General features: G+C 40.0%; 2 protein-coding genes across 16 annotated transcripts in view; one reads left to right on the top strand and one right to left on the bottom strand.

Moving 5' to 3' along the window:
* Positions 1–16,310, top strand: part of PPP4R1 (protein phosphatase 4 regulatory subunit 1) — a 40,258-nt gene extending 23,948 nt beyond the window's left edge. For 12 of the 14 annotated variants that reach the window (XM_053396531.1, XM_053396528.1, XM_053396529.1 and 9 more), the window contains 10 exons: positions 186–697; positions 6,291–6,466; positions 6,639–6,737; positions 7,564–7,749; positions 9,604–9,765; positions 10,087–10,187; positions 11,066–11,186; positions 11,281–11,415; positions 11,879–12,020; positions 13,401–14,483. In XM_053396531.1, coding sequence (XP_053252506.1) covers positions 186–697; positions 6,291–6,466; positions 6,639–6,737; positions 7,564–7,749; positions 9,604–9,765; positions 10,087–10,187; positions 11,066–11,186; positions 11,281–11,415; positions 11,879–12,020; positions 13,401–13,564 — 1,798 coding nt within the window. In that variant the 3' untranslated portion in view covers positions 13,565–14,483. Of the gene's footprint in view, positions 1–185; positions 698–6,290; positions 6,467–6,638; positions 6,738–7,563; positions 7,750–9,603; positions 9,766–10,086; positions 10,188–11,065; positions 11,187–11,280; positions 11,416–11,878; positions 12,021–13,400; positions 14,484–15,737 lie in introns of those variants that run through there. The other 2 variants (XM_053396535.1, XM_053396530.1) reach the window with 2 other exon arrangements.
* Positions 16,294–24,600, bottom strand: part of RALBP1 (ralA binding protein 1) — a 27,518-nt gene continuing 19,211 nt past the window's right edge. For both annotated transcript variants that reach the window (XM_053396542.1, XM_053396543.1), the window contains exons 6-10: positions 24,461–24,592; positions 23,324–23,431; positions 21,713–21,834; positions 21,154–21,274; positions 16,294–19,098 (exon numbers count right to left, since the gene is read on the bottom strand). In XM_053396542.1, the coding sequence (XP_053252517.1) occupies positions 18,805–19,098; positions 21,154–21,274; positions 21,713–21,834; positions 23,324–23,431; positions 24,461–24,592 (777 nt within the window). In that variant the 3' untranslated portion in view covers positions 16,294–18,804. The remainder of the gene's footprint in view (positions 19,099–21,153; positions 21,275–21,712; positions 21,835–23,323; positions 23,432–24,460; positions 24,593–24,600) is intronic.

The following is a 24,600-nucleotide window of genomic DNA, read 5'->3' as shown; positions in this document are numbered from 1 at the left end:
GCTCCTTGTGCTTTGGTGTAACACGTGTCTTTAATTTCGTGTTTGCTTGTTTGTCCCAGCATCCTTCCACCCTCCATTTTCCCCTTTGTGACCTCCATATTGCAGATTGCCCACCCATGTTGTAGCCAAATATGTCTTTATAACCACTGTGGTAGATAACACACACATTTATTTTCTTTGTCCAGCAATGAAAGAATTGTAGATACAGAAGATATCCCAACACATGATGTACAAAGCCAGACAGAGTTGCCTTTAGATGCTGATGAGAGTGATTTTGCAGAGACCCTTGAAAATGACAAGGAAGAGAGTAACTCCATGTTGGTTCATTCCCTGCCTGAGACAATGTTTCATTGCACTTCGTCTTCAGAATCATGTCAAGAAGCAGCAAATAAGAACGAACAAAGTTTTGATTGCTGTAGTATAGCAGTATTGCCAGCACCTGCACCGAGTTCCCAGGAAAAACCCCTTTCTGATCAGGAGCTATATAACTCATTCAATTTCTGGAGGACTCCACTTCCCAAGATAGATATTGATTTAGAACTTCAGGAAACTGCAGAAACACTTGATTCAGAAACTCAGGAAGGAGAGCAGGAAGTTGTTGCATCAGCTTCTTCAAACGTTACCATGGCTACAAGGAAGGAGTTGGAAGAAATGATAGAAAATTTGGAGCCTCATATAGATGATCCAGATGTTAAAGGTATTAATACATGTTAATACATTCCTAGTTCCAGGTGAGGTGTGAATTAGATGCCTAGAAAAGAAAGATTAAGGCCAATTGGTTGAAACTGAAATGAATCTTAGAATCCTGTAGGTAAATAGCCTTGATTTATGCAAATACACTATGCTTACTTATCAAGAAAATCAGGTCTCTGTTTTGCACCACTACTCCCCCCCTTCTGTCCTTCCATTTCCTTTTCTTGATTTCAAACAAAGATCTAAATTACAGAGTGGATAAATTGTTACAAGTTAGTTGGGCCAGTTTTCCCTGGCCATTTTACTCCCTGGTTTAAATGTTAAGCTGCCTGTTAAAAAGTGATTTGGGTATCAAATCCCAACTATATCAACATATTGCAGTACATTAGAAGTGAAGCTGCAAGCCCAAAGTCTCTACCATCACTATATAGATTAATTTCCAGGAACCTTGAGGGGCTGCAAACATTTTGCATTTCATTGAATATTTTGCTATCAGAAATGTCATGGAACATGCCTCTTGATCCCTGTTCCACTTCACTTTTAAATATGGTGTGGCATGTGAAGGTCTTTATGTGGTTGTATTTCATAATAATTTGCAGAAATCTGTGTCTCCACCTGAATACAGTTGCCCTCAGGACTGGTTTACAAACCTTCTTCTTGGCAGTTTTTTTCTGTAAAGTTACTGAATGTTCCTAGGTGCTGCTGAATCTACCATGTATTTTGGAAGATGGTCTCTTTAGCTCATCTCTCTGAATTTGGACACTTCTTAAGAAAGCTTGCATGATGGTTCCTGAGATCAAGGAGCAGGTTTTTGTCTATTGATATAATTGGACACCATTTTGAATCAAAATGGCGTACTGAACCTTTCAAAACTGTGCAAATTTTCATCACCAATTTCAAGACGGTACTCACTGTTTTGTTTCTTAGAATTCCCAAGCAGTGCTGGGTCTGAGACAGCTAGTGTAATGTAATTCAGCATCAGTTCCAGAAACCTCTATACTAGCTGAGAATCATGAGTGGAAGGGTGCTCATGTGTCCAGTTTGTTGACATTGCATAGGCATCTGATTGGCCACTGTGAGAACAGAATGCAGGATTAGGTAGGCCTTTTCCAGCAGGGCTCTTCTTATGTTCATATGAAAGATAAAAGTTCTGGTAGCAGGATCCATCACCATATTAGGGGTGTTGGTTGCAGTACACCTCTTTATGAACTATGGAAGAAACAGGTCAGCTGCCCTTACATCCAAAACAAAAACCAGTTTGTCCACTTCTTTACTACTACTTAGCCCTTCCAAGTATGTCTCTTGAATCTTGGATTACTCCCGTTGGTCATTGTGCTAATTTACTAATTTAATCCATAAATGGTTAATTGTAGAAAATGGGCTAGAAAATGAACTACTTGATCCATTAATGATGTCAGATGCCAAATAGTGACTCTGGACAGCTTATTATAGTCTCAACTCAGTTGGATTGGGTTTGAATACAGAATCTCAAAATACACTTTATTAGGAAGCTTCCCACCCTTGTGTTTTACAGCGGATTTGCTTAAATGAATTTTCACTTGCAGACAGCTTGCCAACATGAGTACTACTGAGTAGCTTCTTAAGTATTGTATCTATTAGATGACTTTCAATACTAGAAATGTTCCCTATGCGAATGCACCACAGGAAGCGTTTTAAAATTATGCTCCCCCGTGAAGTAATTACATAGCAACTTACTGTGTTGTGAAGTAGAAAGGAAGTAAGAAAGAGCACTTCAGGAAACAGAAGCTGCAGATGATAAAAAAACAGGAGGATGTTGTATTGCTGTGCAAGCATTGTATTTTAGCAACTACACACACAACTAAAATAATAAATAGAACTTACTAAATGAAGGAAATAAGAGGTAGTATAAATTAAATCAGGGCTTCCCAAACTTGAGTCTCCAACTGCTTTGATCTACAACTCCCATCATCCCTAGCTGGTAGGATAGGACCAGTTGTCAGGGATGATGGGAATTGTCGTCCAAAAACAGCTGGAGACCCACGTTTAGGAAACCCTGAATTCAACTAAACAGATCATTGCCCTGAAATTTCCCCAGATGACCTAATGTGATCTGACCAAGGCAAAATAGAGCGGTACTATGACTTCCCTTGATCAGGACACTAGACTTCTGTTGATGCATAAGCTTTTTTTGCTGTTTACTCATGTTAAGTTAGTAAGTACTAAGTACTAAGACCCCTAAATCCTTTTCACAAGGTACTACTGGTAAGCCAGGTTTCCCTCATTTATCCAGCTGGCTGTTCCTGCCTAAGTATAAAACCTTACATTTGTCCCTATTAAAATTAATTTTGTTCATTTGGACCCAGTTCTCCAGTCTATTAAGGTCAGTTTGAACTAGGTCTGAGCTCTAACTACCTACCTCATTTTATGCTTGTTTTAATAAGTAGATGAAAGTGCTTTCCATCACATTCTCAGATACTTGTACACATTTATATTCCTTTAAAGCCATAATTGTCTCTGCTGCTTTTCTTCCCTTGCCCTTACAGTCATCTGCCGTGTTCCCCGTGCTTCAAATCTTATTTAATCTTTAATCTTATTCCCTGTAGTGGCTAACATGTTGGTTTTTTAATGCCACAGTACTACATTGGATGTGATTACATAATAAATGTTAATAAAAATAACATGGGTTGTCACAGCCAATGTCATATAATGCACATGTTGCATTAGAGAGAACAGCATGACATGTCTTGTGTAATGGTTTGGTAGGCGCCAGGTTTTAGGTAGTCTGAGAGAGATACATTTTGATGTGAACCGGGGGAGTTGGGGAAGTTTCAACTGAATGGGAAAGGAGCCAAAAGCAATGTGTTTTGGTATTGATGCTAACCGAGGTATGATTCACATGAAGTTGCAGAGTCAGACAAGGATAAAAGCCAGTACCAATTAGTGGTGGTGCCCCCAAATTATTCTAAACCTGAATGACATTTATTTCCTTAAAGTTTCACAATAAATTCTTTCACTTTCAGGACCTAAAAAAATGGTCCTGAAATTGCAGTATCTAGTTCCTTTGAATAATTGAACCCTACCTCACAACTCATCACACAGTATTACCAGTCATTTTTTGAAATATTTTAAAATCCTTTGCAAAAGCATTAGTCCCTTAATCACATTCATACCTGAGAGGCTGCTTTCCAAACTGTCTTAAAATCAAATATCACCTCAACTGTGAGTTCACTTCACCAGGGTAGACAGACTTAAGGCTTGCAAAATATACTGTATTTTTTACTAAACCCCAAGATCTACTCAAAGCTGCCTAGTGCACGAGGCAGGCACATAAAATAATTTGGGGCCTAGGCATCCTGAATGGAGCTCACAATCTTTCACACAAAACTAATTTGGGTTACCCCAAGCTTTCTACATTTCAGCAGTATAATTTAGGGTGGCAGGGAGAGGTATCAGTTTGTTGCTATTATTCACACGCAATTGGGAATCAGAAGCCCCTGCCAATCTACTGCTAAGCATGTACAAGTAGATCTAGATCTAACTTCTGCCCACTGTGACGCTAGACAGCCTTTGGCAAGTTTCTCTATCTCTCCTTCCCCATTCCCCTCAAATTGGAGATAATAAAATTGGCATCTCTTTAAGGATGTCACAAGAATGAATAAAGTAGTGAATAGAGAAATAGTTAAGCATTCAGAGTATGTTATCATTACTATTATTATATGGATGCTTTTATTATTCATTATATGGCTACATGCATTTTATGTCACCAAAGCTTGCTTAGTTGTGCCTAGCAAATCCTAATTCAGTCACCAGTTAGTTCCCAGTGTCTCGGTTCTTATAGTTGCATATTTAACACTGAAGCTTTGTTTGGTTTCTTCAAAAGAAGATTCTGCTCTCCCCCCCCCCCCCCCGGAGTCTCTTGAAAAGCCTAAAAACCTAGGCAGAACATAACTAACACAGTGACCCCTGTCTCAAATGGCAAATGGCCAGAAACAATGGCTTCCCCAGGATGAATTGCTTCTTTCAGCTCTTTGCTGAATATAACAACCACTAATACAGCTGACTGTGTAGTAGGAGGAGAACCATACAGTCAACTTTGTCTGTTGGCCACTACTGATGCCTATAGTCTATGGTGGTCAATTTGTGCAGTTACAAGAACTGAAGAAAATATGTAATGAGATAAAGCTCCATAACTACTTTAAATACTCTGGATGTATAAATTAGCAGAATTTGCATATCATGAACATGCAGGTCTTTGAATCAGCTGTGAGTAGACAATACTATATATACCCCTACATTGTTACTATCAAAATATGCAAGATTTTAGAAAGCAAATGAAAAATGCTGATGCAAGGGGTCAGAGTGAGCCTATTTAAAGGACCTAACTTAGTCAGGTTCATTAATTTCATTGGCTCTGCTCTGAGTAAAATTTAGTTGAATACCAGGCAAAGACAATTGTAGCTTCTCAGTTTTACTTACATTTATGTTATAACTAAAATATAATAAACAATGTGAATGCAATAAACAAAATTAAATTAAATAGAACTGAGAAACATCAGTTCTCAGCACATTTTGAAGAAATAACCTTTCATATTTAAAGGCATTAGGTGGCTCCATAAGATGATGGATTTCTGAAATTATGAACTTAAAACAAGGAATAATGCCTTGAATTGTTTCCAAAGTGCAGGAAAAAAGAGAAGGTTACCAAGATGTGGGGAGTGTTAGGAAGGAAGAGAAATATCTAGCAATGTAAGAAGCCAGATAGTACTCCCTGGTTTTTTTAGGGGCCAAATAATGCTGTGAGAGTCCACATGGTTGCAGAAAGAAGTAAAGGGCTTCCTTGGTAGCCTCCAAATGTGTACTGCCTGTTCACCTATTTACTCTTATCTTTGAGTATGCATGCTTGGAAACCCTAATGGAACTGCATCTCGCACTGTCGTACAGCTTTCATTTAGAACAGGGGTCAGCAGCCTAAGGCCCATGGGCCAGAAGCGGCCCGTCAAGGTCGTTTGACCGGCCCATGGGCTGCCCCCAAACCAAGCTGCCCACTCGCATTTTGCGCTAAACTGGCGCAGCGCGGGGACTCACTTCCACGGCTCCAGAAATCACATATGCGCAGACGCCAGAAATTACGGGGGCATGCGCTCTGGCCCACGGAGGGATCTCCACGGGACCGATCCGGTGCAGGCAAGATAAACCTTGCTGACCCCTGATTTAGAGCATTGTTAGGATGTTTTTTTCATAAGCTCGGAACAGCTTACAAAGCAGATTACATGCCACCATCAGGGTAAAATACTAAAAGCAATAAAAATGCAGCATAAAACCAGAGTCTGCGTATTCCCAAAGTTTACCTAACAGATTTATTCCATCCTTAACCAGAAGTGTGTTGTAATTCTTTCTGAAACCATTTAAAGACTTTACACCTTAGCAGCAAGATCATTCCATAGCAACAGGGCATTTCTGTAAAGGCTCTGCTTCCATCAGTGGAGGTTCTCAACTGCTGTGTTAATGGATTATGAAGCAGGGTGTGGGGGAAGTACTACTACACCACTGAAATGTTTGTGTAATGGGTGTAGAACAAGTTTTTGACCTGCTTGCCCCCTTCCTTACATGCACAGCACAAGTGGAGGTGCTCTCTGCTGCCCTTCGAGCCTCAAGCCTGGACCCCCAGGAGGAAACGACATCAGGCATTGGCAAGTCAGTGGATTCTCAGAATGAGCTGAGCATCAAAGATCACCTGAGCTTTACATCCATTCAGGATGACCCAGTGCCTTTAATCAATGATACTGCTGAGGTAAATATTTGGCTGCTATGAATTTTATCACTTGAGCACCTGTCAGTTAATGTCAGAAAACAAGTAACTTCATTTTCATATGCTTTGGATTTACTTTTGAGTAAATATGCATTGGATAGTGCTGCAGAGTATGCCTGCATTGTAAGTTGTTGTTTTTAACTTTCCACCACAGGACATTGTAGAATCTGCTCTGCGTTATATTCACAATGATTCCGACTTTAGCACTAATAGTAGTTTCAGCCCTGAAGAAGAAAAAAAATCTAAAATTCAGGTATTTTTAAAGAGTTTTCTCCTTGTACAACTTAAAAGTAATTTTACATGTAATATATGATCCGACACCTGTAAGTATAATTTTTACTTTGCTTAAGTTGTGCACTGTGAGTTTCTCCCTCTTTTTTAAAGAATTCTGAACTTCGAAATTTAAAATTGAAACCTGAGCCTCCTCACTCAGACTACTGTTGTCCCCTTGAGAGCATCATCAGTTGCAAATCTGACCTGTACATGCAGTCAGCAAGAATTTCTATTACAGTAACAGCACACCGGTCTAGTGAGTGTGTGAGAGAGATGGCTTGTACTATGTACAAGCTTTTCTGTTTCCCTTTTGCCTTAATGGCTTCAGGCACCTGTAAGCAAAACAGAAACATCATAGCCCATATAGTCAGCAAGGTGGTAGCTAATCCCGTTGCCCTGAGTCACCGTTTCCCTTGTACTCTGTACTCTCAGGACCTAGGGCACATGTGGCAGCCTTGACCCATGGGGGCTGCACATGACTCCCATCCTCATTTTGTGGCTTCTCCCTCAACTGTCATCAGCAGGCGTCCTATTGGACTGCAGGAGAGGGAGGGAGATGGGACTGCAGGGCCCCTCCATCAGCTCTGTTGAAAGGTGAGCAACTTCGCTCTTGCTCTCCTTAAAAAGTTCCCATTTATACTTGTAACAAGTTGGTTATTAGAAGAATAATGTAACATAAGAAATAGTACTTGAATTTTCTTTTTCATTCTCTTTCCCTGCAGTCTTAACATTTTTAATTAATTATTTTTTATGGCGATGTAGTTTTTTCAGAATATACGCTTAAATTCATATGCTTTGTGTTTTAGGACGTTGTACCTCAGGCCTTGCTGGACCAGTATTTATCCATGACTGATCCCTCTCGAGCTCAGACTGTTGATACAGAGATTGCAAAGCACTGTGCCTACAGCCTTCCAGGTGTGGCACTTACCTTAGGTAGACAGAACTGGCACTGTCTGAAAGATACTTATGAGACGTTAGCCTCTGACATGCAGGTAATGTTATAGCTCTTTATAAGACCTGAAAGTACTTAGATACAATGTGCAATTTGAAATTGTATGCTTTGGCTTCTCTAGCCTTCCAGAAACGAGTCTGAGGTTCTTAATGTAATGGGAAAGCAGAAATGTTGGGCCGCTTCTCATTACTATAGCATTCTTGATGTTTTTCCTGAGAATAGGGATATCTGAGGGGAAGGGGTGGTAACTACTTGTGTCCTGGAAGGAGAATTTGCACATGTCTTTATCATATTTTTCTTTCCAGGGGAGGAATCCTATACATAGTAGGCTAGTGTAAAGCAAACCAGTGTAAATTAAGCTGGCATAAAATTACTCCAGATCCAAACTCCTTTCAGCAGCAAGGCTGTTGCTGGCTAAGTCAGCTTAAGGCTGACAAAGGGAAAGTAAGCCTTTAAAATAGTATTTGAGTTACACCATCCTGTTTACTGGCTTAATTTACACCGGGTTGCCAGATTACATGATCAGGCTTAGGATCCAGCCCCTGTCACACCCCTTTTCCAGGGCTTATGCTGGTTTAAGATCTACTAGGCTTGGCTCAGCCAACTGGGCTCCATCTGGGCTAGAATGGGGAATACAATCTGGCAGATCTCTGGCTGAGGTGAAGAGGAAGGAGTTAAGCAGTGAAGTCTGGCTGTACTGGGAACCTCCCAGTTCAGTCAGAGATCTGCTGAATCCTAACCTACTCATTCCGACAGATCTTGCTGTAAGATTGCTCTGTAAACCATAAGTAACCTGTTGGATTTCTTTTCTCCATTTACACTGATCAACTAATAGATTTGCTGTAGGAACAGCTTGCTCTAATATAATTTCTGAAACCCCCCAGCATTTTTCCTTTTTGATTTCAGTGCAATGAATCTGCTAAACTCATAAAATAATTCAAAGGATTAGAAAAGAACTTTGCTCTGTGCCAACATTTATCCCAAGAGTTTGCGATAGCATTCATACAAGGCCAGAGTTTACCAGCTGTATGGGAGTAATCTTATTATGTCTAAAATTCCAGGCAAATCAGTAAAATAGAATTATGAGCACAATTGTGTGTTGTTTCGCAGTGGTGAAGAGAGCCTAGGATTGCACTTCAGACACCTATGCAAGGGATGCCTGATCCGTTGGCTGTGGTGTTAGAATTTTGAAAAGGTTCCTCCTCTGCTGGGTTTGCAGGAACACAAAAGGTCTTCTGGGGAACTGGTAGAGGAAGTTAGGACATCTTTTGTTTTCTCCTGTTACCCCCCAAAAAGTTATAATAAGGGATTGAATGGAATGAGAACATGCTTAACATATTTTTTGTTTAGGAAAGCTGATCCAAATAATTTCTATTTTGTATAAACTGCTTAGAGCTGTGGTTTTTTTGATTAAGTGGTATATAAATCTATATATATTATCACTCAAATAAAAAGTTCGTCTCCAGCCCCTTTCTCAGCAGTAAATAGTAACTGCATTAATATGTTAACTGATTGTAAGTTAACTGATTAATTGTAACATGGTAGCAGAAGCAGATATGAGAGATGCTTGGCTTTTTGCTGAAAACAGCCCCACATCTCCTCTGTTTCCAGTAATATCCAATAAATAAAAATGCATAATGTGATTTAATTGCATTGAAAATTTTGTTAGGCCAGGGTAGACTTGCCAGTGCACCATGATGTCCAACATGGGTTTTATGTTACTAGACTTCACCAGAGGAAAGAAGAGATGCATGGAAGCAACCACGTCTCCTTTTTGTCTTGTTCCAGCCTTCAAATCAAGCTGTACTCTTGGCTGTGCAACAAATCTAACCCTAACATTGAATAAGTTGTATGATTTGCTAACAAGTTGGCCTTGTGCATTGTTTCCTCTTAGTGGAAAGTTCGAAGAACGTTGGCATTTTCTATACATGAACTTGCAGTCATTCTTGGAGACCAGCTTACAGCTGGTGATCTGGTTCCAGTCTTCAATGGCTTCTTAAAGGACCTTGATGAAGTCAGAATTGGTGTGCTTAAGCATCTGCATGATTTTCTGAAGGTACATACTCCTTTTATGCATACAAAACAATCATCCCTTTTACTCCTCCCTGTATGCATACTTCTGTGGTGACAGATAATTAAATTTATAAACTTTTAGTATTTAGTAAAACTTGATGGATATCATGTGATGAAACCAAAGATGTGTTTAATTTCTGCCATCATTCGCATTGTATATTGCATTACTGTCTTGTTCCAGGATATTTCATAGAAATTCTGGAATAGCCTCATTTTTTGATAGACTATATTCAACTATAATTTGATAAACTACAATCAACTATAATTTGTATGGTTCTGAAAACATTCATCTTTATTTTTCCAGCTTCTTCACCCTGATAAAAGGCGGGAATATCTGTACCAGCTTCAGGAATTCTTAGTCACCGATAACAGCAGGAACTGGCGTTTCCGAGCAGAACTTGCTGAGTAAGTTTTAGTAGTAAACTATGCTGTCTAAATGCTAGACCTGATTATTATTAATATAGAATTACAATACCACTTCTGTTTGGGCACAGTTTAGCTTCTGAGGAGACCCACTAGTGGAAAGACGCACTAGCTGCTTGTTTTTCATTCCACTTGCCAGATGAGAGGCTGAAACTTAGGGTCTATGTATAGTTAAGTAAAAAGTAATTTTTGTGTGTTCAGTGGGACTTAGTCCCAAGAAAATTCAACTCATTGGAATTTATTGCTGAATAAGCATGCTTGGAATTGTAGTGTGTGGATCTTTTAGATCTAAGAAAGAGCAGAACCAAACCTCTCCACCCCATCAGCAGCACAAGGGCATGCTCCATTTCAGCTCCAGAAAGAGGCTGCTGAGGTGCCTTATAATGAATGAACACTCCAGCAGCAATTGGTGGCCATTAGAGCAGGTGGTAAGATACCGGGAGTTCCTCCTGCACTGTAGCTTTTCTTCAGAGAGACTACTCAATCAGGCTGGAACCCACATCTCTGCACTTCTATGCCAGTGTGGTGTGTAGAGCCAGTGTGGTGTAGTGGTTAAGAGCAGTGGACTCGTAATCTGGTGAACTGGGTTCGATTCCCCGCTCCTCCACGTGCAGCTGCTGGGTGACCTTGGGCTAGTCACACTTCTCTCTGAAGTGTCTCAGCCTCACTCCCCTCACAGAGTGTGGTGTTGTAGGGGAGGAGGGGAAGGGAGATTAGCTGCTTTCAGACTCCTTAGGGTAGTGATAAAGCGGGGTCTTCTTCTTCTTCTTCTTGGAATATTCACCTTTGCTTGCAGCACATAGCTTCATTTTCATGATTGGTTAGCAATTTTAAGTCCTTTGTTTATTTTATTTTTGTAGGCAGCTGATCTTGCTTCTAGATCTGTATAGTGCCAGAGACATATATGATTACCTACGACCTATTGCTCTCAGTCTTTGTGCAGACAAGGTTTCCTCTGTTCGTTGGATTTCCTTCAAACTGGTATGAACTATAATGTAAACGTTAAAAATGGAATTTGACTTAGTAACCATTTTAGCAGGTAATCCATGTATTGGGTTCTTTGCGTATTTTCTAGGTTAGTGAAATGGTAAAGAAGCTGTATAGTGCTCCACCGCCAACATTTGTGGTCGATCTCATGAATGAACTGGTTGAAACGTTCTGCAGGTGCCAAAAGTGGTCTGGCAGGCAAACGTTCGCCTTTATTTGCCAGGTAAGAGATTCATGAATTTTTCTTATTTTCTTGACATGTAAGCCACTGCTACAAAGTTACAAGTTTTTCCATTTTCAACACTGAATTATTTCTGGATTCCAGAGTTTGATCATGGGTACAATAGGAAGTTAGTAAGAGTAGCTAACTGGATAGTATTTGTGAACTCCGCTCCTTACAAAAAGATAAAGAGCTTTTGGAGGTTGAGCCTAACGATGGTTATCATTCTCTTGTCCTAATTTAATGTGTGTTATCCAAAAATATGTCTCCTTGAAGCTTTCCATGCGGATGGCTAGCTGTGTGTATCAGTGGAGAAGGGGGATGGGTGGGGAGCAGCCCCAAATCCAAGAAAGCAAAAAGAAGAGAGCTTCAAAATGACCCTATAGAATATATTTTATTGCTATTTTAGAGGCTTTGCTCCTGCTTTTCGGGGAAGTCTAAAACAGTTACTTTATCTTCTTTTCAGACTATCATAGAAGATGACTGCCTGCCAATGGATCAGTTTGCTGAGCATCTATTGCCCCATTTACTGCTCTTGGCCTCAGATAGAGTTCCAAACGTTCGAGTCCTACTTGCAAAAACATTAAGGCAAACGCTTCTAGAGAAAGGTTTGTGGACTCAAGTACTCTTGCTGCATTTCCTGCTCTGTAGAAATTACACATTTCCTGTGTGCATTAGCTAGTAAATGTACTCTCATGCCATTGTTTTTTCCTCAAGCGCATCTTTTGTTCTGGACTGGTTCCTGATGTTTGAAATACTTGTAACAAGGGATGAAAAAAAGTTAACATCTAGGAGGTTGTGGGAATTTCCTAGGTACCAGACTGGAAGCAGAAATGGAAATTCTAACACAGGAAGCCTCCAAGAAAGGTTGCTCCTCACATGGAAAAACTCTTTAAGATTCTGTGCATCTTCTAGAGCAGGAGTGGCTAACTTTTTTGGCCTAAGAGTTGCATTCAGCCTTGGCCAGTACTTCAGGGTCTACATTAGCTGAGAACAGGGGTTATGGCCGCCTCGCTGCATGATTTGCATTCCTATCAGGGTGCTGGGCTTTGTTCACTTCAGCACAGTCTCTTTTCTCCCCTTCCTTTTTGCCACTGACACCAAAACTGATGCAATCCTAGAGGACCAGAAAAGTTGCTGGGGCAGGCCAGGTCAGCTACCCATAGAGGAATCATATCCAATTGGCAGGAGTTTTCACTTGAGACATGGCTGAAAAACGTAAAGAGGTGCTGGTAGTATTATTTATTCTGCTTGCATTCTACACCTTTGCAGCCATTTATGCACCATAGTTAAAACGTATAAAAACTACAAAACCAAAACAACAGCACGAGACAACAAACACATTGGTAACACTGCTAGGTCCAGGGTATTGAAGCTTGGGTGAAGAAGTATGGCGTTAGCAGCACAGGGGACAACTGCCATTCCCCAGGGAAAGAATTCCACCATTGGGGCATTGCCCTGTGTTGTGCCACATTATCAAGGACGATGCCCATTGGTGGGATCAAGAGCAGGGTCTCCCCTCCTGATCTCAAAACAAAGGTCAGTAGGTAAGGGACAGGCATTCCTTTAAGTACTTGGGTCCTAAGCTGTACACAGTAGGTCACAGGCATCCAGTACAGTGCTTTAAGGATCAGTGACTTTTCCCTGCTCAACCTTATGCAGCACAGATGATTTCTCAGTGAATGTTGATTATAACTAACACCTTAAAATTGAGCCAGAAGAATGTGGGAGCCTGTGCTGTATACTTTCTGCAACCCAGTCATGATAAGCATGGTTCCTTTGTTTGTTTGTTTATGCCAAATTATAATATATATAAATGATTTAAAATGTTAGTCTTTGTATGCATTTTGTATAAATGTTCTGTACTGGCAGCAAAAAAAAATAGCATTGACTTTGCATCCTAATTTGGGGTTTTATAAGAAGCATATCTTTTGTGATGCTACCTTTTCCTTTATAAAAAAAGATTCTCTTGCTTTTTCTCCATACAGAATATTTTTTAACATGTGTCAGTGCTCACCAAGAAGCAGTGGAGCAGACAATTGTGGCCCTCCAAATGGATAATGATAATGACGTAAAATACTTTGCAAGCATCCACCCTGCCAGTACCAAAATTGCAGATGATGCCATGAGCACAGCCTCTTCAACTTACTAAAAGTAGCCCCTGAATGTTGCTATAATTTTAATTAAAAAACAAACCAAAAACATTACAAAATCGCAGGGCAATCCTCAAGTGCTCCTAAAATGGATGACTGAAACTTTTTTTCCCATGGAGGAAGGAATTTCTTGCCAGACTTTTAACTTCAGTTGGATGTTATCTAAACCTGAGACCAAGGATTTTAAGAGTCAAGGAAAAATAAAAATAAACATTACCTGTTGAATCTTGACTTTAGAACAACTTTGCTCAGAGGATTGTATTTGCCACCAGAGCCTTAAATCTTCTGTCTTCCTGAATATGTGAAACTTGAATTGGCTGAGCATTTTCAGTGTAGAAGGGATGTGACCGGCATTTGTTTTCTCCTGAGGAGTTAATGTAACAAGCTTTCCCCCTCTTAGGAACTGATAGCTGAAATTCTCATTCCCTATAAAGGCAGATTTGTACCAAGAAGCAAGAGACACCTCCAGTATTAGCTATTAAAAGTTTTTATCCTTGAAAAGACTTAATTTGTATGCAGCTGGGCACCTCCTTAAGTGTGAATAGTTTTGATGTGTGTAAAAGAGGGAAAAGTAGAGATTTGGTGTTTGTTTTCTCCCCTTAAGGGCTCAGTGCTAACACTAACAACAATTTGATTGTAAACCTTTAAACACAGCATATTGCTGTACTCATTAGCAGAAAACTCCACTGAGTACCTGTGTCCTAATGTGTTTTTCATGCTGGTCATGACCTGAAGGAAACCTGTTAGCACATGTACTTCACATCAGGTATTTTTAACTAGATCATGATCAGCTCTTCATATACTGTACATATCTGTGACCACTCTTGGGAGGGCTGCAGTCTTTAATCATGCTATTTCAAACTGTTGTGATAAAATGTTCTCTCCTTGTCCAAATAAAAAGAAAATTTATTAATAAGAGTGAATGAAATCTCCTTCTCTTAATACCGTATAAAAGCTTGCAAATAGGGAATGCTTTTATCAAGTCTCTCCTTTTCCTGTTCTGATGGTGGTATGTGGGTCTAAAATTGTGTGTTTAACTTCTCATGGCGATTGTGTGTGTGTGTGTGTGTGTGTGTGTGGTTACCCAAGGACAGGTGGATGTCCTACTCTGAAGAAATGTGTGTAGCTGGTATTGTGTATGTATGTCCCCAGGCTGAAAGCTTGGTTCAAGAGTCATAATGGGGGGGACGGGGGACTGACAAATGCTGCACATGTTCATGGTGGCTAGTTATCGATGGGCAAAGTGGCTGTTAAAATCATGGGGTTAGAAATGCATAACGAATGCTGGTTCTGCCTTATTTCTTTTCATGTAGTAGCAGCTCCCTACTACGATATACTATGTTTAGTGATATCGGTTCTTTCACATATATATGTGTCTGTCTATGTATACATGAACTTATATGCATACGCTACTACCTCAACTTGTGATGTTCAGATAAAACCATGGTGTTAGTTATTTGGAAGCTCTGAGAAGCTGCGCTTTCAAAGAAATGTGTTGAACTTGTTTGAACTAAAACATGCTTTGTAAATCTGTAGAGACCAAGTATTCATGGCCAGATCCTGGCCTGATAATCAGTATTAGAAAACTAGGCTGCCTGAAAGTAGTATGGCACACTAATGCTCTGATGGAGTAGGAAGGCTGGGTTGTAACCATGTGGCATGGGGTGTTCCAGTTCAGACAGTGTCCTAAATCTCATGCAGTCTCCTGGAGAATGTTCACAGTGAGCCATGATGCTGCCCCTATGACCTTCCTTTGACTTGTTTTTGTATTGTTTTTTTCAGTGTGTCTAATGCTGGTATGTTTCTGTATTGAAGTGCTCTTTTTATCTTTTTTAGAACTATAGGCTCCTTTATTCCTTGAGCTACATTTTGGGCTTTTTTTTAATGGTTGTATTCATGCCCTGCTTTTTACAGTTTCAGTGGTTTCTCATCCAAGGGTCTATAGCTGCTTAACTTAACAATGTTGCAGCATCTGACCACTTGGTGCACCCCATATTGTCTATTAGAAAGCACCACAATCTGGAAAAAGCATACCCATTTCTGAGTTCATGCAGCCTTTTTAAAAAATGTTTAAACCTGCACTTGCTTTCATAAAAGTGTTAGAATAAATGTACAGTGATTAATTCAACCAGTTCTTCATATTCATGTGGTTGACTAATCTTTTTCTTTCAGCTTGTTCTTTCCCATCACCTGCCGTCTAGTGGAAAAACATACTCGTTTTGATCATAACATGTCAAACTTGCCAGATTTTTTTTGTACTGTGTTACCACACAGACAGCTGCTTAATATTTACTTTAGCTATCATGAAGCAGCAACAATGCTGACTGCAAATTAACGGTGCAAATGTATGCACATGTATTCAAAAGCAAGCCTTATTGACTTTGCTCCCATCTCAAGAGACTGCAAATGCTGTCTGTGGGTGTTCCCAGTTGCAGAGTCTCTATTACACAACACTTCCCCATTTCCCCAAAAGCCTTACATGTGCCTGTACAAGTCACATTTGGACAGCAACAAGTGCTTGAGATAGTTACAGCTTGCAGTGGATATCAACGTAGAAGCTGCCTTGCATGGAATCAGATCACTGAACTGTTGAGCTCAGTACTGTCTGCGCTACTTGGTAACACCACTCCAGGCTTTCAGATGGGATGTTCCCAGCTCTTTCTGGAGCTGGTAGGTATTGAACCTGTCCAAGTTACTTGTTTCCTGTAGTTAAATAAAACCACTTGCAGATGGCTGTAGAATTTATTTACTTGATTAACATGGTATTGACAAAATAGAAGTTAACCAGCAGCAAGATATTTGCTTGATGAACATTGATTATATAAAGGTTTGACAATTTAATAGAAATTAGTGAGAATTTAAACAAAAAAAAAGTTTAAATATTGCCAGAAAATATAAAATGTATGTAACAGGCAAAGGAAAATGCTTTATGCACACATAACCGTCATCTGACCAGTCCCCATAAATTCTTTTCTTCAAGGTTTAAAAAAATAAGCTGTTCTCTGTAACATATATCAAGGCGTTATTTGTACAAAATAAAATCATGGCCAATGATTCATAAGCAGTGCAATAGGCAAAGAAAACCATACCAAACAAAATAAATAATGCAGACTAGAAACTACGGTAAATAAGCTATAAAGCACCCTGTGGAATCTGTTCTACATTACTGAGATGACCAATTCAATTAAACTGCACTTTTAAAAATGGGTGCTGCTGAAATACAAACGTTACCAAAATAATTTGTTGCTGGCAACAGAAAATGATCAAGCAAAAGGAAGCAGCTCTCCATCAGGAATTGTTGGAGGACATCTGAATAGCTTGAACTTCTCTACAAAGAGAGGTGTATATTACCTGATTAAGTAAGCCACATTGTCCAACAGCTTTAATTAGAAGTTCACAAATATGCTCACCATGGCTAGTGTCCCATTGTCCTTTGGAAAGAACGATGAGCCACAGTCCGCCTCCTGAGCTTGGAGTTAAGGATTTGTCTCAGTAGTCACACTATACTTCAGAGTAGCTTAGGGTGCCCCCAAATCACTGTATGACTCTCAAGGATGATCAACCATTCCCTTCCTAGCCTCAGTCCTTAGAAGGGGGCAGTTGCTTGTGTCATGCTGTCTCCTAGGCATTCCACATGCACCAGAAGCACAGTGCAACTTCTGTAACAATCCTGGAGACATTCCCATGCTTCTCAGGGGCACAGTACAATGGCACCGGTGATATCCCACCACCTTCCTAGCTCCAGGAGGAGGTCAGAGTTCTTTGTGTTGCACTGTACTTGAAAATACTCTGCATCTCAGAAGAACAGTACATCAAAAATAAACTCCAGCCCCTTTCCAAGCTTGGCAACCACAAATTGGGGGCTGGTTATTAAGTGAAAATGTGTGGGTCCCTGTTAAATTATCAAAGCATTATCCACAAACATAGGAATAAACTTTAAAAAGAAATGAACAGAGTCTGCATTATGAGGTGCTGGCTATTTACTTATACGGTGCTTGTATTCTCACCTGTAAGGAACATACATTTCCTAGTTAATTAGTCCTATACTTAAGTGCATTGCCAAGGTTTAACAGATCTTTGTGGGTAACTTTCATTTATGGGGCTGTGCTCATCAATCTTTGCATCTCAGCTTTACGTATAGTTCCATACAGCTTTAAAAATGTCAAATGAGAATGAGAACATGCTGAATAACACTAATGTTTTGCCCTTGGAGACCTTCCATCCACTCAGGACAAATCTACTTTGTAAAGCTCCACTGCTCATAATCTGTACCAAAAGCACAAGCAAGAGTGAGTAAAAAGATAGAAATTACAATGGAGAGCAAAGAAATTCACAAAGCAAGTAAATGTATGGTTATGGGTTGGAACTGATTCTGACCCAAGAGCCACTTCACACATTATCTTTCACCAGCACAGTGGAAAAAATGTGAACACTATTATGGATGATAGTTGCATTTATCTATTTTGTTGCTGCCAACTGTGGCTTCCCAACGTGTGTGTGTGTGTGTGTGTGTGTGTGTGTGTGTGTACAGCAAAATAGAAACAAGCATGATCTGCACATGACACATACATAGACATATGCAGCCTTTTAAATAAGCCCATACAACTTATTAGCAGGCTAGTTTTTTTAAAAAATCCAGGCTACAAAGCTAGTTGCTTACATTTCCAAGTTGGCTGCAGAGGAAAGGAAGATCCCTTCTCTAGAGTCAGTACTAAAAAAAAAGGCCTTCTGTCAAGTGGTATGGTGAAAAAGGAACAGAGCAATCCATCCCTCTCCCACCAGCCTATACAACTGGTGGGAAATTCTGCTGCCTATGGCTACCAGGAAGAGTGGCCAATTACAAGGCTGGGTATGTAGGCTTTCCCCCTACACTAAGTGGAGTGAAATGATACGCATGAAGTAGCCCTTAGGAAGAAAACACATGAGAGAATTTCCAAGACTGCTCCAGACCCAACTGTTTGAAAATGAAACTTCCCAGCGAGTCATTTATTGTCACCTGATGCCAGTATCTGACGTCGCAAAGTAACAGCTGTGCTGCACCCTCTTCCCCATCTCAAATTGCTTTGTCCTTCCAAATAACCTGAGCCTGATAGGCAGAAGCCACAGGTAGGGAGGAGACAAAATGTCTCCAGGGTGTAAAAGACAACCTATTTACAGAATATACATGCCTCAGATTTACAGTAAGTTGCACAGTCCTGGCTTTGCCCCAGGTGGTCTCCTGAATACCTTAGGAATCCAATTAAATTGGTGTTTCCTTTCGCTCCTTGCTTGGCGATGGCTTCACTGGCTCCTTGATTGCCTTTGGCTGCTCTTTCGCTGCTTTTGTCTCCGGGACAGTCTCTCTTGGCGGCTGGGGCTGCTGAGGCTGCTGCTGCTGCTGGGATGCGCCTGCCCGTTTCTCAAGCTCTTCTTCTTCCTGCACCTGCTGCTCCGATTTTGCTCGCTGCATCTGCAAGAGCCGGAGCTGCACTCGCAATTCAATGATGGCCTCTCGCTCTTCATGAATCGCTTGGTTCAGATGGTTGTTCTTAATCTTTATCCAGCACAAGAGGGAGGGAGGGGGGAGGGTCACTTCAGCTACAAACAGCTACTTATGCAGCTAATGAATCGTTAATAGAGCATCACACAATGTAACTTTTCCTTGGAAGGGGCACAAGTATGTTCATGGGAGAAGGGTTAGAAATGAGGCGCGTGGAAAATCCAGCCCAGGAGGAACTGGGTATTTATAACCACAGGAGATTAAACAGCGACACAAGATGCTGCTAACTCCCTCTCCACTAGAGAAGGTTCTTGCAGTAATCACAAGTTTAAAATTGTGGGTCTTTCCTCCCTAGCATTCACTGGGAAATTACATTTGTTTATACAGTTTGCATTTTCACTTTACTCTGAACTTCTGTGTGCCCACAAGTATTACAAAAATGAAGGTAACATGGTGGCTTTGAATGTGAGGTGCAAATCCTTAGTTCAGATTGTACTAGAAGTGAAATCCCAGGTTCAGTGGGACTTACTCTCAGGATAGTTAGTGCAGGGTTGACTTAGTTGAGTCACTGTCTCTTAGCCTCACTCTTCCACCTGCAATATGGAGGCAACAGTGACCTACCTTAGAGGTTGCTGAATGGATTACAGAGATAATACGGTGGAACCTTGGTTCTCGAACTTAATCCGTTCCAGGAGTCCATTTGACTCCTGAAACTGTTCAAAAACCAAGCAGAAGCTGTGTCAGACGTTTGGCTTCTGAAAAACGTTCACAAACCGGAACACTCACAATTTGGGAGCCGATTTGTTTAGGAGCCAAGCCATTTGAAAACCAAGGTATGACTGTATGTAGCAAGGTATGAAGCACTCAGAGTACTCTAAATCGTTTTTATTTTAAAACGTCAGTAGTTAATAACATTAAGACCTTTTATATTGTAACATGTAGGGAGCAAAAACCCTATTTAGGAAATTCTGCAGGTTACGTTATTTTGGATGCTTTACATCAGGTAGTTGATTCATATTTGTAATTTTGTATTGTTCAACTAAGTTAATTGTTTAATTAATTTGTTAGCATTCAAATTTTCCACAAGGAAGCATGCTTTGGAAGAAATGCATAGGAAGCCAGAGGATTATTTGCAGCTTCCAAGCTTGAAAAATTCCTAATTTCTGCATTGGTTTTGAGGTAGTAACAAAGCAAGATATAATCCAGAGACCTCATCAACAACTCAAAAAAAATTCCCATCTAAGATTGAGCTTCAGAGAAGAATTTTGTATTTCCAGTTCATTCAGTGATTCTTTGGCAACAGTCTCTCTCACGTGTTTTTATGTCGTTTTTGTGATTTCACATATCTATGTATTATTGTTACTATATAAAGTAACTAAAATAAATGCATATAATACAATCGTTTCCATTAGTAATGGAGATTATGTAACTTGTGCAATTTCCTTGCCAGTGCTGGGAAGACCAGCAGGGAAGGTGTATTAAAGATTACAAAAGCAACACTAGGAAGGGCAAGAGTCATAATTTGCAATATAAATGTGGCAATAGTACAATATAATTTAATCTTTTAAGTGTCCACCCTTCCACATTTTTAATTATAATTTTAATATTTATTAAGTTACATAAGATAGTCAAGTTATTGTAAAATATAATAAAGCAATTAAGAATGTTTTTAGATCTGAAGACACACCCAGTATTTGAAAATGTCTATTCTATACTTGTCAAACCAGTAAGGCAGCAATTCAGTTGAAATGTATCACTAGTCCTAACAACATACTGTATATGTAGCTCCAATATTGTTTTTCTATTTCCCAAGCTAAAGCAATGGAAACTAGTAAAAAGGAGTTAACAACTATTATCTGCCCACCCCCCTGAAAATTGCCAGCACTATAGCAGAACTACATATATTCAAGACATTTTCAATGAAAACAACCTCATGCCTGCCAAAAACAGGTTGTGATTCATTAGGTGACAGAATGAGGCATATCAGAGGCTGTGTTTTCAGATGACATACACAGACCTGCCATAAATATTCTGATCCTTCTCCTGATTAAACCTCTCAGCTCTACAAAAAGTTCAATGAATAAATATTTTGCAGTAGTGCAGTCTCACCTCCAGTTCTTCATTCTGCCTCTGCAAGTCTTCCAAGATTATTTGTAGCTCTTCTTCATCTTCGCTCTCACTCTCACTTTCAGAAGAATATTCTTCGGTTTCGCTTCGACCATGCTGCCGACTAAAACAGATGAGCACGTTTGATTTTTTTTAAAGCTTACTTCACTATTTGCCTAGATTGCGATACAGCATTAATCAATTGCCACATAATGGACATGATCTGGAGCACAAATAGATGTTTACTGTATGGTATACTGTATATGGAGAAGTGTCACTAAACATAAACGTTCAAATATTACACTTAGAACACTTTTGAAAAAGCTACTTACAGAACCACCAAAACATAGAACCACTTCTGTTAATAGGGTAAAATTCAACAGCCTATTAAGTTTACTGGATTTTACTAAGATTCAAACCAAAGTGTAGTGTTAGGATGATGTAGTCAAAAATAGCCAAAGGGTGCAATGTAATTATCCTTCCATCACAGTCCAGTACGAGCTTATTGCTTTAAAAATATTATTTTAGAATTCAGAAACCTTGATTCCAGAGAGGTTGTTACCTTTGAATTTCCGCTATTTCTGCTTGGAGGCGATCTATTTCCTCTTTTTCGGTGGCAATTTGTCTGCGCAAAAACTGCTCCATTGCCAGCAGCTCTTCTTGTTCTGTCAAAATCTCGTTCTCCTGCAAAAGATTAGATTACTTAAGCCTTTGGTTTATGGATCAGGGATATTACACTGCAATTGCTACCCTTCCTTTCTCGACTAAACACATGAACTATAGCTTCTAAAGCTGCTGGGCAGGGGGGTGGAGAAGGGAAGAGATGGTTAGGATGCTGACTGGGAAAGAAAGCATAAAACTCGCCATGCCAAGACATCTCCCCATATAATTTTCCAGACCAAGGCATTTATCTCACCAACTGCACAACTTTATGGGAGGAAGTTCAATATACTGTTTGTTCTTTAGTGTACAAAACCACCATTTAGGCAGCTCTACTTCCTCTTCTGATTCCTAACCACTTGAATGCTCTCAGCTCCAGTGGAAAACTGAAGCACTACATTCCACACAAATCCTGAATAAGCAAATGAGGGGCAGCCTGATGGAGTTTGGGCTGTACTGCATGATTTAAGCTTGACTTACCATAGTTACAGTATTTTGATAACCTTGCCCTGGACCACATTTTTCTCTTTTTATGAAGAGAAGATTGGGACATAGGAAGAATAAATGGGGAGGTGGGTGTTACTTGGGCACCTAAGGGACTGTTTTGGGGTGCATGACCAGAAATTATAAAAGAACCAAGGATGGTAAAGAATGGGCATGGGATTCCTACAGGTAGCTGAGGAACAAGCAGCATTAGTAGGGATGACCAGTGGAGTGCCAGAAATTGCAGGGACTGCTGGAAGGCAGCAATTCATTAAATTAACCCATACAGCAACTATTGAAAGGGCATCCTGTTATCTTGAATTAACAACATTTCTGTAACAACTTTGTTAACTCAATAGCCAGTGGTTGAAATCACTGTCTTCCCCCTCCACTCCCAAATAGTGAGGATGCCAGGGGTCTGAGCTAAGAAGGGTCCATTTTGGGATGAACAAGCAGTTCTACCAGCCTCATCAGATGCTCATCAAGGTCACCAGAAACAAAATGACCATCTGGAACTAAGCATGACATCTTTCTAGCCATCCCTGCCCCACCTTTCAGATGCTCAATAAGATTAATTAGAATGCACCTACAGTGAGGGGGGAAAGTATTTGATCCCCTGCTAAATTTGCCCGTTTGCCCTCCGACAAAGAAATGACCAGTCCACAATTTTAATGGTAGGTTGATTGTAGCTGTGAGAGACAGAATAACAACAGGAAAACCCCCAGAAACCCAGAAGACAAAAGTCAGAGATTGATGTGCATTATAATGAGTGAAATAAGCATTTGATTCTTTGGCAAATGGGCAAATTTAGCAGGGGATCAAATACTTTCCCCCCTCACTGTATAAATTATAGTTTCATTAAAGTAACAAAGAATTCTTAAAGTATCAAAGAATTCTTTCAAATATGAATGTCCATTTCTCTCCAAGTCAGTTTGGCAACAGTTTAATGTTACCTTAATGAATAGTGAAAAGGGGAAGAAGAAGAAGAGGAAGAAAAATAAAAAATAGTGCATTCAACATCAGAAATTACCTGAGCGAGCAGAATATTAATAACTTCTTCATTCTCATTCATTTCCTCTTTGGAAACATCCTCCTTTGAAAGGCTGGCAATCTCTCGTGCAATCTTTGTTTCACACTCCTGCATTGAAAAAATCTTGATTAATGGCCACTGCCAAACATAGCCATATGGTTAAATGAAATTGTATCTAAACAGGAGCTCACAGAGGTTTTTGTGCTGTTATTATACTGAGAAAATATCTGAAGTTTTTCAAACTTCCTAAAGTAGCATTAGTGGGTCAGGTTAATCACTTGCTTTCCCTTCTAGGACAGATGGCGGTTAAATCTGTGCAGCTGCTTTTGATTCTCTGTGAACAAGCAGACTGTGGGTTCCCCCAGCAGGCAGATCAGCTGATTTATGCACTGTGGCAAGCAGACATTTTCACATACCGTGATTAACCACACAAAAGGCATTAGCCAATAAAGCCCAAGGCAATTACAACAAAAGTCTGAAAGGTAACCTTGTCAGAAGCTCAAACACCAAACTGTGAAACTGAAAGCCAGAAACTATAAGCATCCCAAGAGAAGAGCAGTCATCTAGTGCAACATTTCTATCCCATGCCTTTGCAACAGAAACTCAGCATGGTTTAGAAGTGAAATATCAGGAATACACACAATTTTATCATTATCAGATACCATGCTGGTACACCAGGCCATTCATTATTACAGGATAGGCTACCAAGGATCCCAATAATGAGATCCTGGAATTCAACCACTGTTGATGTGCAGCAGTGCCCAGTGTTTAAGGAACTTGAATCCCTGCCTCTGATGCTCTGATGCCTCTTATGCTGTGTGGACAACTATGCTGGACAGCAATGGTCAAAGGGAGCCTCTTATTTAAGGATGGGGAAAAGAACTAATATGCTGTGAGACATTTTGATCCATCAGAACTATGAACTATAAACAATTCCGCACTAGACTAGTTAAAAGCCTCCACAGCAGAAAGGAAGAAGAGCTCTGTCCCCCCTGTCAGGAATAGCATGGTATTTTGATTAAGACAATGTTAGCTACTATTTCTATCACCAAAGCAAAAAACCAAATGAGGCAGCTTAGAAATTATGAGAGTACTCTTCCTGTCCAATTCGCGTGGGTTACATGCAAAGAAACTCACTTGTCTTTTAGCTTCTCTTAGCTTCCTTTTGAGAGCAGTCAAAATTCTTTGCACCTCCCATAATCTCTCCTCTTTGGATAAATCTTTGATCCCCGCCTGTAGGTCTCGGTGTAAACAATTCAACAGGAATTCCTAGTAAA

The sequence above is a fragment of the Podarcis raffonei genome, chromosome 7 (genome assembly GCF_027172205.1).
Source record: "Podarcis raffonei isolate rPodRaf1 chromosome 7, rPodRaf1.pri, whole genome shotgun sequence".
NCBI classification, from domain to species: domain Eukaryota; kingdom Metazoa; phylum Chordata; class Lepidosauria; order Squamata; family Lacertidae; genus Podarcis; species Podarcis raffonei.
The sequence above is the reverse complement of the archived record's forward strand: the minus strand, read 5'-3'. Positions and strand labels throughout refer to the sequence as shown.